The sequence below is a fragment of the Podarcis bocagei genome, assembly GCF_964188305.1.
Source record: "Podarcis bocagei genome assembly, chromosome: 12".
Classification (NCBI taxonomy): domain Eukaryota; kingdom Metazoa; phylum Chordata; class Lepidosauria; order Squamata; family Lacertidae; genus Podarcis; species Podarcis bocagei.
The window spans coordinates 38679953-38696002 of record NC_138137.1 but is presented as its reverse complement, the minus strand read 5'-3'; the positions used below and the strand labels follow the sequence as shown (position 1 = coordinate 38696002).

At 40.0% G+C, this 16050-nt stretch overlaps 1 protein-coding gene across 6 annotated transcripts in view; it reads right to left on the bottom strand.

The window, feature by feature from the left end:
* MLLT10 (MLLT10 histone lysine methyltransferase DOT1L cofactor) overlaps nt 1-16050 on the bottom strand; it is a 101479-nt gene that overhangs the window by 68494 nt on the left and 16935 nt on the right. For all 6 annotated transcript variants that reach the window (XM_081163152.1, XM_081163151.1, XM_081163154.1 and 3 more), the window contains 3 exons: nt 12141-12250; nt 6289-6392; nt 5344-5437 (listed from right to left, as the gene is read on the bottom strand). In XM_081163152.1, coding sequence (XP_081019278.1) covers nt 5344-5437; nt 6289-6392; nt 12141-12250 — 308 coding nt within the window. The remainder of the gene's footprint in view (nt 1-5343; nt 5438-6288; nt 6393-12140; nt 12251-16050) is intronic.

Sequence of the window (16050 nt, the reverse complement as noted above, 5' to 3'; positions counted from 1 at the left end):
TCCTGGAAATTACAGGCCAAATAGCTTAACGCTTATCCCAAGAAAAATGGTGGAAAGAATTGTCAAAGACAAAATAATGACGCATATAGAAGAACAAGCCTTGCTGAAGCAGAGCCAACATGGCTTCTGCAATGGCAAGTCCCGTCTTACTAATCTGTTATGGGTCTTTGTGAGAGATAGGAAGCATACAGATAATGTGTACATGGACTCTCAAAAAACTCTGGCTCCCGACCAAGCTTAACAGTCATGGAATAAAAGGAGAGGTCCTCTTGTGCATCAGGAATAAATGGCAGTTGTAGAAAGTGGAGGCCCCCTGGAATCAGTATTGGAACCTGTGCCTCTTTATTCGTTCATAAACAATTTAGAATTAGGAGTGAGCAGTGATGTGGCCATGTTTGCTGATAATACAAAATTGTTCAGGGATATTAAAACAAACTGAGTGAATGGGCAGAAAAATGGCAATAGTAATTCAATGTAAACAAGTATAAAGTTTCGCATGTTGGTACAAAAGAAATCTTACACACAAACACACACACACATGATCCTGAGGTCTGAGCTGGCAGCAAGTGACCAGGAAAGAGACCTTGAGATTATAATGAATAGCTCAATTAAAATGTTGACCTGGTGGGCAACAGCTGTGAAAACTGCAAATTCCATACTAGGGATCATTAGGAAAGGAATGGAAAATAAAACTGCCAATATCATACTGCCGTTATACAAATCTATGGTATGACCACGTTTGGAATACTGTGTACAGTTCTGGTTGCTTCACTTCAAAAAGTGTATTCAAGAGTTAGAAAAGTTTCAGAAAACTGTGACCAAAAGGATCAAGGGGTTGGAAAAACTCCCCTATGAGGAAGTTGCAACATTTTGGACTTTTTAAATCATAGGAAAGGTGAGAAAGAGGTGACATGATAGAAATTTATAAAATTATGCATGGCATGGAGGAAATGGAAAAAAGTTTTTCTCCCTCTTTCATAACACTAACACTAAACACATTACACTACAACTTGTAGCCATCCAACACAAAAACTTGTAGCATTCCAATGAATGTTGGAAATTTTGGGACAGTTAAAAGAAAGTGCAATGCGTAGTTAAACTATGGATTTTACTTCCACAGTAAGCAGAGATGGCCACCAACTTGGATGGCTTTAAAAGGGGAGTAGACAAATTAATGGACAATACAGCTATCAGTGACTAGTAGTCATGATGACAATGGTCTGCCTCCACAGTCAGAGGCAGCCATGCTTCTGAATACCAGCTTCTGGAAACGACAGCAGAGGAAAGTGCTCTTGTGTTCAGGTCCTGTTTGCAGGCAGCCCATAAGCATAAGGCTGGACTAGGCAGGTCTCTGCCTTGATCCAACAGGGCTTTCCTTATATTCTCAAAGAGAATAGGTGGTTGTACTTTCATGCCCCTGGATCTGCATGACAACTGCTCATCAGATAATCATGTTTGCATAGGAGTCTATGTGCATAAAGTCTAACACAAGTCAGCCCTATGTACCACAAAACTGAAATTTACAAGTTGCACATTTTAGGTTGTGGCTGTGTACACCAAAATGCAAACAAAACGTCCAAAATTTGACTGCTGAGTGGGCTGGGGACAGAAAGGGTCCAATCCCCTTACTACAGACAAAACATTTAAAAATGCACATATTACATCAGAAGCCATACTGTCAGCTCCACTGCATGATCTCAGACATGCAGGTTTATAGAGTATTGGCTGTGCCATTAGTAAACTGTGAGATATTAACATCAGTACTCATTTTACATAGATAAACTTATTTTCTATCAATGCAAGTACAGTAGTCAAATGCAAACAACTGAATAAGTGGAGTTATTCCCGCTTATGTGGAATTTGAAACCTTAACTCCACTTTGATCAGAGATCCTTATAAAATATTAAGGCTGTCAAAGAGGAGAAAAGAACAGAATAAAATCCTAATCCCTAGTACTAGTGTTCAAGTAAAGCCAAGTAGCCAAGGCAATTCCAGCTATAGTTGTTTCTAGCATTTACTGATAGCAGAATAAACAGTCCTCCTGCTGATACTAGCGCTACAGGGAGGCAAGCAATTCTGAGCTGCCATTCCAATCCAGAAGACATGAAGATATCTACAGTGGTGCCTCGCAAGACGAAATTAATTCGTTCCGCAAGTTTTTTCTTCTTGCGAGTTTTTCATCTTGCGAAGCACGGTTTCCCATAGGAATGCATTGAAAATCAATTAATGCGTTCCTATGGAAACCGCTTGCCAGGCTGGCGGTGCGGAGAAGGGCTTTTCTCCCCACCGCAAGCCTTCAGGACAGGTACGGGAACAGAGGGGAAGGGGCGCAGCGCTTCTCCTCTGTTCCCGGGCCTTGCGGTGGGAGGAGGGTTTTTCCTCCCCACCGCCAACATTCAGAACAGCATTCTGAATGTTGGCGGTGGGAAGGAAAACCCTCCTCCCACCGCAAGTCTTCAGGACAGCCATCCGAAGGCTGGCGTGGGGAGAAGGGCTTTCCGCCCCACCGCCAGCCTTCGGAGCAGCCTTCCGAAGGCTGGCGCGGGGAGAAGGGCTTTCCGCCCCACCGCCAGCCTTCGGAGGAGGTCCGAGGACAGTGGGGAAGAAGCGCTGCGCTTCCCCGCTGTCCCGGAGATTTCCCTATGGGCTTTCGTCTTGCGAAGGAAGCCCATAGGGAAATTCGTTTTGCGAAGCGCCTCCAAAATGGAAAACCCTTTCGTCTAGCGGTTTTTCCGTCTTGCGAGGCGTTCGTCTTGCGGGGCACCACTGTATGTGCAAAACAATGAAATGAAAGCAAGATGACTAAATCCACATGACAAAGCATGGAAAAATCCAGGAAAAGAAAGTGGGAAGTCAGGAGGGTTTACAGTAGCAGCAAGTGAAGATCAGAAGGGAAAGAAAGGAAACTTTTGCAGAACTTAAGTGTGTCCTGGGAATGGGAGGGACTGAGCAAGGATAAATATCAGGCATCTTACTGAGGGTCCATTGCCTGTAAGATCTGAGAAATACCAAATTCAGGTCTAACACTTTAATATGCTAGGGTGGGGAAAACCTGTATACACAGCAGAATCCTCTCTAGTCAGCTCTTAAGTATATATAGCTTATGAATAAGTTAAATCAGATTCATTCCACATCTCTGGATCACATTCTGCATTGACAACACTTGCTTATCTTGAATCCCAAATGAATCAGAATCTAGCATTTAAATCATAGGTTGTAAAGCCCAACTTTTGGTGAACAACCTGCAGGTGCTGAGGAGTATCTGTTTCAGGATCACTTACAGCTGTTATTCTATATCAGGGGTGGGGAAGCAGTGGCCTTCAGGCTAAATCAGCCCCAACATGGGACCAAATTTGGCCCACAAGGCACTTTCCCCCCAAACCATGCCCACCTGCCCACACCTGATGTCAGGTGTCATGCAGGTAGAGATGTAGCAGCAATGGAACAATCTGGAGCCTTAATCTACACCCTCAGAGTACAGATAGAACAGAAACTGACAACAAGCACAGAAACTAATGGGAGCTGTTCAGAAATAATCAAATGTCACTTGAAATCCTACACAGAAAAATAATTTTAGGAGAAGGACAAAATATATAAATTAGGAAACTCAGAATTGGAAGAGAATATAGCTTTATTTGCTGCATCAGAAACCTAGGAGAATACTGAAAAGTCAACAGCATGTGATTATCCTCACATACAATTTTTAAAGAAATGGCATTAGTTAACTGAATAAATGAGAAAACTTAGAACAAAGTTTATCCCCAAAATCCAAGTAAAAATAATAAGATATGGCTATTGCTCTAATAGTGACTGACAGCATAAATCCTATGCATGTCAGTTCAGAAGCAAGTCTCGCTGAATTCAGTTAGACTTACTCCCATTTAGGCTTGTAAAATAGGCTAAATTACAAAAAGGTTGTCAGGGATGCAGCTAAGGTTGGAAATATTATAACAAGAGACTCCAAGAAATTTCTCAGGGGGTGGGGGAATCGTACCACAATAGGCACAAGTTTTCTAGAGACAATAAATGACTCCATATGGGATGGTCAATCATGGAACTCATCAAAAAGAAAACTTATGTATTTAATCCCAAAAGGTGAATAGGATCTGGCAGAAGATGCAAACAATGAACACAATACAATCATGCTTAAATACAGTGAATATGAAAAAATGACCAGAAATTCCCTTAGTCATATTAAACTGTAAAATGGGGAATTAACATTAATATTATGGTTATTATTAGGTAAAAGTAAGCTAAAACATACATAGTTGGGAGAGCCAAATCACTTCAAGAAGCTTGGAAATTATTTTAAACTTCTTTAATAATAGCTACAACAGGTGAAAATAGGCACCAATAAATCTGAAAAGATGAAAGGGTAGTTAAATAGCAGTATCAAGAAAAGGTCCTTTGCACCAGTAGCCCCCCACTTGTTGAATTCAGTTTCTAGAGAGGTCTGCCTCACACCTCGTCTGGTAGGTTCCCCCCCCCCCCACCTGAAAGGCCTTCTAATTTTCCCAGGCCTTTGTTCATTGTGTTTTGAATATTATTTAATTCAGTGAACTTTTATTCCACTGTTTTAAATTGTGAATTTATTTATTTGCTCTCTGTTTCAATTGACTGTTCTGATTTTATTGCTGTGTTTTTATTGTACTTTTATTGTAACGTGTATTTTTATGTTCAAAGCAGCGCAGATAGTTTTTGTTTTAGGGTGGCACATAAACAATGCAAATAATAAAGAATGCTATAAAAGTCAATAATTTTTCTTCTAAAAATTGCAGGGCTTGCCTGAATTGAAACATAGTGAAGTGTTCTGACAAACCAAATGTACATAAAACAAGCCAGAAAAAAAATGCTATTTTTTTAAAAAAAAATAGTTTAAATAAGAGCAAGAGAATCGGGAAGCCAGCTTAGTTGCTATTATTATGATAGCTAAAAAGGAACCTTACTATCCATAGGGGACAGAGATCAGTGCACGGCTATTACTATCATGTTCTGATTTGGGGCTTCCCAGAGATATCTGGGATGGGGGGGGCACTGCTGCAAGAATGATGGACTGGATGACTGTCTGATTTAGTTAGGAAGCGTTTTCTTTATAAGGCAAGGTACACATCTAGTATTCAAATGTGGGTGCTCCTCAGGGTATTCCCATAACAAAGATTAAACTCACTATGAAATAAAACTGGAAAGTCAAAATTGTCATTCACTAAATTTTGAAAAATGACCAAAAGATTACATTTTAGTCACTATTTAGTAAAAGCAACACCTTGTTAGTGGTCAATTGTTATGTGTACATGTTATTAGTAAAATACAATATTTGAAACACTAAATTCAACAGATTCTTACCAGCTTACTGAAATGGTATTTACAGTAGCCACAATACTGTACGTTATCTGCACCATTTCCTTCTTCTTCACAAAGAAGTCCTGCAAACTGTGCACTGAGAAGAAGAAAAAGAGAGGAAGAAATCAGATACTGAAGATGGAAAATGTAACTGCTCAACAAATTATTTAGGAGAGGAATCCCAAAGTTGTCGGGGGGGGGGATATTTGGTAGAGGGAATGCCACTGCCTAAGCTCTCCCAGCTTGGGCTGGTCAAGGTGGAAGTCAGGAGCTGGGAGGCAGAGGTTCCACTCGTCTCTTTTCAGCCTTCTAAATTTTTTCTCTCCCATTGACACTAATGGGAAGGGAAATAAGTAATGAAAGGGGAAATAGTTTTTCTCTCTTTCTGTTGGCATGTCTGGACAACAATGGGGTCTGGGATCAAGTGGATGCAATGCCTTCCCCAATATGTCCCAGAAGGCCCTGTTTCTCTACCATCCTCAGAACACTGCTGGTAGTAGAATGACAGCAACAGAACTTATGCCACCATACTAGGGAGGCCTGTGCCCACAGACTTCCCTCTCCACAACATCCTACAACCTCTCAGCCTCCCTCCCGGGATACACAGAACTGCTCCCTAAAACAGGTTCTTATTTAGATAAAAGATAATCTTTTGGCCGAGTGTGTAAACATGCACTTGAAAATCTAATCAGAAAAATGTCTTAAGGTTACTGCTGTTTGTGAGTAGGAAGGACATCAAGCCTTTTTTCTGCACTACCGCAGCACAAATTGTACAATGAGTTATAGAAATAATGGTGAAGTGAAATGTACTTACTGCAACCATGCTATAACAAGTGATTATTTAAAATGGAATCATGCCACTATGGAGCACATCTACCAGGGCAATAAAACAATATAACTTGGAGAGAGGAAACCAGGAATGCACGCAAGTGGGAATTGCTTACTTACCATGTTACATGGAAAGCTTGGCGGCATCCATGCTTGTTACAAGTCATGCAAGCGCCAGTGGCTGCTTTACTTTCTCTGCCTTGCTCATCACATATATAACATGTCTAGTGGGGAAAATAAGACAGTTGTAAGAACACTATTATCTTTAAATGGACTCAAACTCAGCAGCAAAAGTAAGAGTAATACTCCTTTGTGCAACTACAGCAAATACAAAGCAAAGGCAAGACTGAACAGTGCTTCGGTTCTCAGACCTGCTAATTGAAGTCACACTCCAATATTCCAAAACAGACTGTATGTTATGTAGAATACTTTGTGTGATTAGCTGTTTCCAATGCTACCAAGATGCAGAGCTGTAGCTACGGGGGGGGGGGGCGCTAACCAGGTTTTTTGCCCCAGGTGAAGCTGAGGCAAGGAAGAAGGGCTACCCTTAGGCTATTCATATAATCAGTTATCAGTAATCACGTTCACGTGCTTCAAAGCCTCCAGAGGGATGCTATTGTGGCTCCTAGTCTCTATGTGTGTACACAAATGTGCATAGGAGGGCATCAAGCTAATTTTCTGACCAGGGTGAAATAAAGCATAGTTTAGTCCCTGCATTATGTATAGCATTGATAAATACAGGGCTGGCCCAAGACATTTTGCCTACGCCCCTGATGCCTGCCCCCTGCAGATCTGGTGCCCTACCCCCTTCCTCCCTCTGCTGTCACTGCTGCCCAACCCATCACCACAACTGTGGCTGTGGCTGCGCTGCCACCACAAGACCACAGCAATGGCGAGGACACAGTGGCAAGGGGAACTGCACTGGATCCACAGCATGGAATGTGCTGGCAGCAGTACAACAGTGAGGGCGAGGAGGGGGGGGAGAGAATCAGATCCACCCGAGGCAAATGGCTTCGCTTTGCCTCATGCACAGACCACCCTTGGGTGAATAAAACTTACTTCTTTATCATATGGTATGTCTTCACATTAATACACTACCCTTGAGGTTGGTTCTGGCAAATAAAGCTCCTTGGTTATGAAGACTCAGAATGAGTTTACTGAGGCTTCATATCATGTTAATGGCAAGGAAAGGCATTATGGGAAAGTGTCCCTGTATGGTAATCAATGACTGACATCAGGCTTCAGATGCAGTAAATAACAGTACTGTACTAAGAAACCTGGAATAACTTTGCAACATGATAAGTGCCCTATAATTTACATTTCTTCAGATCATTGTATCATTAAGATTTTCTGATTATTTTAATTAAATTCGCTGTAGCAATGTGGAAGACCTCCAGTGGGGCCAGCAGCATACAACACACATTCCCAGATGCACAAACACAAAGGAGTTCTATTTAAAATATGCAAAGCTAACATTTTAATATTTTTCAATAAAACCTGTTGCTTTTGCAGGTCTAACAAAATACTTCTAAGACAACATTCTTGTGAAGTAAGATTATCTCAATTTTCCTTGGGCTACTGGCATTAACTGTTTTCTATCAATGGCTACCCTGCAGAACTGAAACCCAGAAATGCATATCAGCAATCACAAAGCTATAATGGGGGCTGTTTCATGGCTGCCAGAGGATTTCATAAAAATGAACTCTTCTAGGCAGATTCAGTAATTCCTTTACCAGCATGGAGATTCACAATAAACCTCATTTTCAAACAAGATTTCTAATATTCACAGAAAATTGATATATTCTTAAAATAATCTCAGTCTCACAGGATGCATAGCTGGGCATTCCTAGTACTTATTAAATACAGTACAATTCTAATCCAAACAAATATTTTAACTCTTGCAATGCCTCTAGCTCTTCAACTGAAAACTCAACAAGCTTCATGTTTGGGGACAGCAAGGGTTGTCTGCTGAAACGAGTTGGTGTCTTACTTGTGGTACTCCTGTACAGTCGTACCTTGGTTCTCAAATTTAATCTGTTCTGGGAGCCCATTCAACTCCCGAAACGGTTCAAAAACCAAGGCACCGCTTCCGATTGGCTGCAGGAGCTTCCTGTAGCCAATCGGAAGCCACACTGGACATTCAGCTTCCCAAAAACGTATGCAAACCAGAACACTCACTTCTGGGTTTGCGATGTCTGGGAGCCGATTTGTTCGACAACTAAGGCATTCGACTACCAAGGTACAACTGTATTGACTGTAGGGTGGAACTTTCAAAGGCTGCTTACAAATGTATTAATAGATTCTTTGAAAGCATTGTTCAAATACTGGTGCCCTTAGCAACATACAATCTCATTTAATCATCTCATTACAATTTCATGACATGAAATGTTTAATGTAACCAGTCACTTTCCACAAGATAATGAACTTTGATACTGGCTTATTACAGTCTATCCAGTTCTCTCAAAAACATTTGGAACTCTTATTCTAATCCATAACCAACTATTATTTGCTCCCTCCAATGACAGGCTCCTGTTCTACCTTACATCATATAATGCTCATACACTCATCTCTATCTTATTAGTAAACACAAATCCATCTAACAACTTTCTTCATGTAAGAGTCTGTATTCTACCCGACAAGTTTACTACAGAAATCTCATGAAGATATTTGCCCATATGTATCTGACATTCATCTTTGTTTTAGATGTGAAAGAGGGCACACAAGTCCCACCACGTTTCTTCTCTACAGGCCCAGTGCTGAGCAGCCTAATGTTTTCAGCAATGATTAAGTATTCACCAATAAATGCCCACTAGCAAAGCCTGAAGCTGCACCAAAAACAAAAACAGGACTCAAAGGGTCCCTTCACACATTATCCAAGTTAGCAATATATACCTGTTAACTACAGAAATATCATATATCCATTTTGTAAACATACGTATATGACATAGGTATGGTTACAAAATGGATGTGTGACATATCTGTAAATCTGCTACAGAGCATACACATGGAGAAAAAGTGAGTCTCTCACACATTAAGGGGAACAACACAGTTGCATATAAATATATATAAGCATATCCTTTCCAAATTTTCATACAATATGAATCAGTTTTATAAAATGCCCTTAAAATATACATATTAATGGATCTACTCTGAGTAGGCCTTAGTCAAACACATAGACAACTGTTTTTCAAATATCAGTTCACATTGCAAAATGGTTTTCTACAAATATGATAAAATCATGTGTCTTTATGATCTCTTGTTCAACTGCATCAACCCAATCCAGGGATGTGTAGTAGACTAAACATGCCCAACTAGATCTTATTGATCACATGTTCTGCTTTTACAACATCAAGTTCCAGTGCCAACTACCTGAACATTACAACCACACACAGAGCAACTAATTCTTCTATTGAAGAATCACTGTCACTGGATTAGGGTGAACATGTTATAAAACACCAGCTACACGTTGGGCAAATTGTGAGGAGCAAGGACTTTAGGATTTTTGAAACAACAACAACAACATGGTTTTAATGTATTTCATGACTAAAACACACTTACAGCAAAGATATGATATGCAGACAGAATGTACCACAATATTTTTTTATGAATGAGAATGAAAAAAATGTAATGAAATGTAGTCACTGAAAAAATAAATGGTGGTGAATTGTTGAGAAACCACAGAAACAAAACGATGTCTAGAAAAGATAGTAAAAGTCTGATAATGCAAGTTAACTTGCACTAACTCAACTAAACTGGCTTTTCTATGTATAACAAACTCTTGATATCAAACTAATTTTGAAACCCCCTTCAGTTTCAAAAATGTTTTTCCGTACAGCCTGTAGTTCTGCCGTTCAAGAAATAGAAAGCTGAATTGCATCCCTAATGCCCAGTTTATGAAACTAGTATCATAAATTAGTTCTTTAAACTGGCCTATGTGGGATGACATTTTCTGTAGCCTTAATTGTAGCTTTGTAATACTGTGCTTAGGGACGCGGGTGGCGCTGTGGATAAAACCTCAGTGCCTAGGGCTTGCCGATTGTATGGTCGGCGGTTCGAATCCCCGCGGCGGGGTGAGCTCCCGTCTTTCGGTCCCAGCTCCTGCCCTACTAGCAGTTCGAAAGCACCCCTAAGTGCAAGTAGATAAATAGGTACCGCTTTATAGCGGGAAGGTAAACGGCATTTTCATGTGCTGCGCTGGTGCCGGCTCGCCAGAGCAGCTTCGTCACGCTGGCCACGTGACCCGGAAGTGTCTCCGGACAGCGCTGGCCCCCGGCCTCTTAAGTGAGATGGGTGCACAACCCTAGAGTTGGTCACGACTGGCCCGTACGGGCAGAGGTACCTTTACTTTTACCTTTAATACTGTGCTTGACATCTGACAAAGTTAAAAATAACTATAAGTTAAGTTAAAAAATAAAATTAGACAAAACAGCAGATCGGGTTAACTGGTGAATGGTAACAGAGGGAACAGGACTCAGATTTCTGGAAGTCCTCCCCATACTGTGCATCTAACAACGTCCCTACTCCATCTATCTGTCCCAAACCCCATACATTGGTCCCCCAATTGAAAATGGGAGGCTGGATAAAGAGTTAGAGTACATACAGATGACTATGGCACATCTTCAATGAACGCTGTATTAATCCCCAGCCAACGTTCAAGAAAACACATGGCAGGGTTCACCCTTCCCCCCTGCTCCAAGATCTCAATGATATTGCATGCTGGGTATCATATATGTATCCATTTTTAAGCCGTATGTAGGTTACCAAAACGTATATACTGCTTGACTGTAATAAAACCTCTAAGCGGTTTACACACGAGGACCTGAATCCCCTAATCTGTACACTCTGGTTTTGTCTACTGGGCTCTATGCATGTACAACTCCAATAATACAGGTGTCCCCCCACTTACATATGATTGACTGCTGTGTAACCTCATATACACGCAGCACCAGAAAATAATTAAATAATTCAATTCACCTGGAAATGGCAAGAGAGTTGGAGTGTCCTCATGGCTCACAAGGAGAACCTCCCGGGAGCATGAAAAGGACGTCAGTGAGGGCAGAGGAGACCCTGAAGAGGCATAGTGGGGCTTTGTTTACACTGCTCAGCCTACCCACCTAACAGCTGCATGTGCGGGGTAGCACAGCAGCAGCTGCTACTTTCGTCCTCCAGCCTCCTGCCAGCCCCAGAACTTCAATTATAGCTGTAGATATTTTTGGATACAGTAATTTTGGTATGGTTTGAAGAGAGAGCTACAGAAAGGGCATTTAAAGGGTTTTTTAGAGGGTGCTCCCTTCTTTAGCCAATTTCAATTATGTGTGCGGGGGACCAGAATGTAACCTCCACATAAGTGGGGAGTCGCCTGTACTTAACTTGTGAGTCAGCATAATCTAAATCTCACCACACACGTTCCAACTGAATTTCTACACTGGTCTATTATGTGTAAAGAACATGAGTGGGTGGGGAGCTCCTGCTGATATTTCATTCACTTTCTCAATGGCAAAACAATGTTTAACTACAGATGCTTCCCTAAAGCAAGAGAATGAGAACTGTGAACATTGTTCTATAAGAAGAAAGGGAGAGAACAACAACAACAACAACAACAACAACAACAACAGTTGAAAAATTCAATTCTACTCTCAATTAGCTTTTAATAAGAACCGTATCAAGGAACTGATCAACAGTAATCTGCTGCTAAATATAGTGATTACTAATAAAACAGGAAATGTCATAAACCTATTTGATCAGTTGATGATGAAAAACATTAGATATCTAAGTAGATATTACCTCATGCTATAAACTTCAGTAAGACGTAAATAATTTTACTCATTTTCTTTCATACAAAATGTTCTTTAAGGAAATACAAGCCCTTCAAAGCAAAATATGCTTGTTTGTTTTTAATGAGATGTGAAATATATAGCATATTTTTCAAATACGAAATTATATCAAGAAAATAAGTCATAGTAGAATTATACCTTATTATAGCGATCATGAGGAACAGACTGCAACACGATAGGTTCCATTGTAGAAACATTTGCAAATTGCACCTCGGGAATGTACAGAGCACAAACCACATGAGCCCAACCTATAAAAAGTTAATTACATTTTATTCTTAATGCCTTCTGACAATACAAATAGAATAATTTCAACTATAAAAAAGAACATTTCATATGTTACATGTATTTTCTATTATTTAAGCACAATGTAAGTATCTAACACATTCCTTAGCACATCACAGCATATAAAGATAAGATTACATATTTTCAAAGAGCTGTAAACAACTAATATAAATAATGATTTTGCAAAAGTAGAAACAAAACACTTTTCGATTGTACCTAGTTCTTAATTGACATTGAAATTAACGGGCCTATATGCCTGAAATTGGGAAGAAAATATGCAGATAATTAAACTATAATGGTTTCTCTTCACACCTTTCCATAAGAAAGAATGAATTTTTTGCTTCTTTTCTTGTTGCTTACATCTAAGACCTGACACTATTACTTTTATATCTTCCTGTGTGGTATCCTAGAATGGTATTTCAGCATAAAGCAGCATATATTTTTAGCTTTCTTTCAGTAGCTTTTGATAGTATTTCATAGACCAGTAGGGTTTTTTTTCTGACAGTTTTTTCTTTTCAATTTCCAAGGATTCTTGACCCAGATAAGAGCCTGCCTAATTTCAGGTTCTCTGTGGTTCCCAAGAGAGTCACCAATTTGTGCTTGCCAAAGAAAACAATTTAACCATGTCTGCTACTGTTTCATTGCATAAATAGCTCAGCTTGAAAATTACTTTGCTATTCAAGAGCTGCCCATATTCTGTCCTGGATTACTTTATACAGAGAATTCCCAGACAGTTTGATACACCAATTTCCCAATATGAAAAGCAGCAGAATAGCAGGAATGTTCAAAGCGTAATTGCAGCCTTCCACAAGAAATTAGGTCCCAATCTTCACACACACTCTATATCTGTGTTAACGTCCAAACATGAAGAAGGAAAAAATATCACAGAGGTACACAAAGTACCTGTTAGAAATATCACATATACAATTTATCTAATCTTCATACAATGTTATAAGGCTCAGCTCTACCTATTCCGTGTATACTCAGTTGCTTCAAACCATGCATGAGGTAATAGATCATGTTTTACATGGCAATGCTGCGAACAGCAAATATTACGTAAAGCTGAAACAGGTTTGCAAACATTTGGGGCCACGAACGGAGAAATATTTGATTGTCTGCAGCTCTCTGGAACCTGCTCCAGAACTATTTATAAATATCCACAAAACAGAAATGAATTGTGGTGTTTACAGCATACATACTACGCGCTGGAATATATGCAACAAACACCCCTTGCCAAAAGTCTGAATCAACCTATTCCGGCATGCAAAAATGTTATGACACACACACCAAATTCCGCAAGAGAGACTGTGTGCACAAGGGACAAGGATAATATACTCTCAAGGTCAAACTAGACACGTGACTGCCCCTCGTTTACTTCGTTGTCTTTCAAAATCTTTACACCCAACGGCAGCTTTCCTCTGAAGGCAAATGGTAACCACTGGGCAAGTCCTACCTGTATTGGAACCATGACAGGAGCAATGAATTAAATCCCCACACACACTTATCCCCACATCAAAGTGCCAATCAGGTCTCCCTTAGCAATATTTAACACAGGAAAACCAAACACACAAGTGCCAATCACGTGTACAACATTTAGTGCTGTTTCCCCACCCCCACCCCGAAGCCCTTTTCCCTCTCCCAAAATGGGAAAATTGAAAGATGTTGGGCTATGTCATGTGACAGGGTAGATAAATTTGTTTCTATCCAGGCAAACCTTTGATATTTAGAAGTCCATAATAAATATGATGACAAATATGAAGAAGCATAAATGGATTGAGATAGCTCAGAAAATGAGATTGATTAAATTTCATGAAGTATTCATTGAGTCTTGGCTCTGCCTTCTCTCTGCCCCCTCCCCACCCCCCTCACAGCTCTTTTTATGGCAATGAGTGCATTACGTCTGCTTGGCACTATGGAGAACAGAAGGAGACAGAGTGGTATTCAATGCTAGTCCTACTTAGATAGACCTACTGGAAGTTAAGAGACATGACTAACATAGGTCCCTCAATTTTAATGGGTCTACTCTGAGTAGGACTGAGTCAAATATATAGTTTTCTTATTTTTACTATAATCATAATGGTTTCTCCTGTTTTTATTGTTTTTTCCATTCTCATAAACTGACAAAATGAAAGGGATGCTAGACTCCTTACAGTTCAGCAGCTTGGAGCTCCACTTGTAAAAAGAAATAAAATGAAATGAATTAAAAATGTAAATTCAATTTGTAATGGACCAAATAAATTGTATTTTAATATATCAAACATGATAATCTAATGGCAAACCATATTATACAAAATACATGTTATGTTCCTAAAGCAACAAAGTGACATTTGATCTGTAAAAGCGGCTTTAAAAAGTAGATTTTTTTTTTCAGTTGTCCACAAATTTCCACACCCCTAAAAATATTCTCCTGTGGGTTCAGAATTTCCAAAAAAAATATATCTCTAGTAAGAGTTGCATCTACTGCTCCACCCAGTATTCCCTCTTGCCCCACCCAGTACTGGAATGCAACATCCAGAAGGTTTTCCGTAAGATAATGTGACCTGACCCTCAGGCTGAAAAAGTCTCCACACTCTTGAGATACAGCCTTAAATGATAAATGTATTCTGGTTGGTGTGCTGTTATCGGAGGAGGAAAAAACAGCCCAGGATTGATACACGAAGTTACACTGAAATACCACTCTAGCTTTAGTTATTTCTGTTGCTATCTGCTGGAAACAATGTCTTTGTGCTCCTAACAACCAAAAAACTGCTAGGAAGTTAATTTTGCTGTATTTCAAGTAGCTAGCTGCCCACAAGAGGTTATGGCAAACTGAAACACTGATTTATGTAGAGCAGATTATACTAAAGTGGAAGTTAGGGCTATAGCTTTCTTTGGGGTCCCAGAAAGCCACTGGTGTTCATTTTTCAGTTCCCCTTTCCACAGGAACTCATAACCTTTTATAACAGACGTTGGAACTAATGCATCCCATCTGTTTTCTGCCACTAGAAATAACGTGTTCTTCTGTTCAGGGTCCTAGAAAGTGACCTGCTGTGTTCCTGGCTAATATTGTTTATGCACACTGCTCCATTCAAACAGCTTTTTTTCATGAGCTAATCATTTTTCAGATTTCCTTTCTTCCAAACCCTTAGATACAAACCCCATGACATAACACTTGCTTTTTCAGGGAATGTTGAAAGCAGCTGGGATCTCTTTGGAGACAGAAATGTCCTTTTAACTGAGCAAGATAAGGATATTACTTCCTACCCCCCTCAAAATTTTAGCACATTTGCACCAGATAAGAATTATCCAATATTCTTATGTGTTAAAAAACCTTGCGTTCTGAATAGGCAACAGCATTAAGTTCTAACACTACTATGCACTTACAGTGGGCAGTTTGCACCCTCAGAATACATATGTTACTTGAGGAACTCACTAAATATGGTGAGAATCTGCATTACACTGAAGCTCAGTGTATCTGATTGAAGACCATAATCCAGTCATCTTGCAAACAGAACTATATCCCTCACTAAGATAACAGCAGACAATTCTGAACAGTTCAGTTAACAAGGGCTTTCCAAGTGTTATATGCTAGGATAATTTACAACTTAAATGATGCCATAAGTATGGAAGTCACATTGGGTGACATCCTGATAGTTAGTAAGGCTTGAAGGCCTGCCTTTCCATCTTCAAGGTGGAAGGATAATAGCTGGGGCTGAGAAAAGCCCTTCCTTGCACAGCTGGTGCACCTCTGCAGGAAGTGTTCACAGAACCTCCATCAAGAGCCACC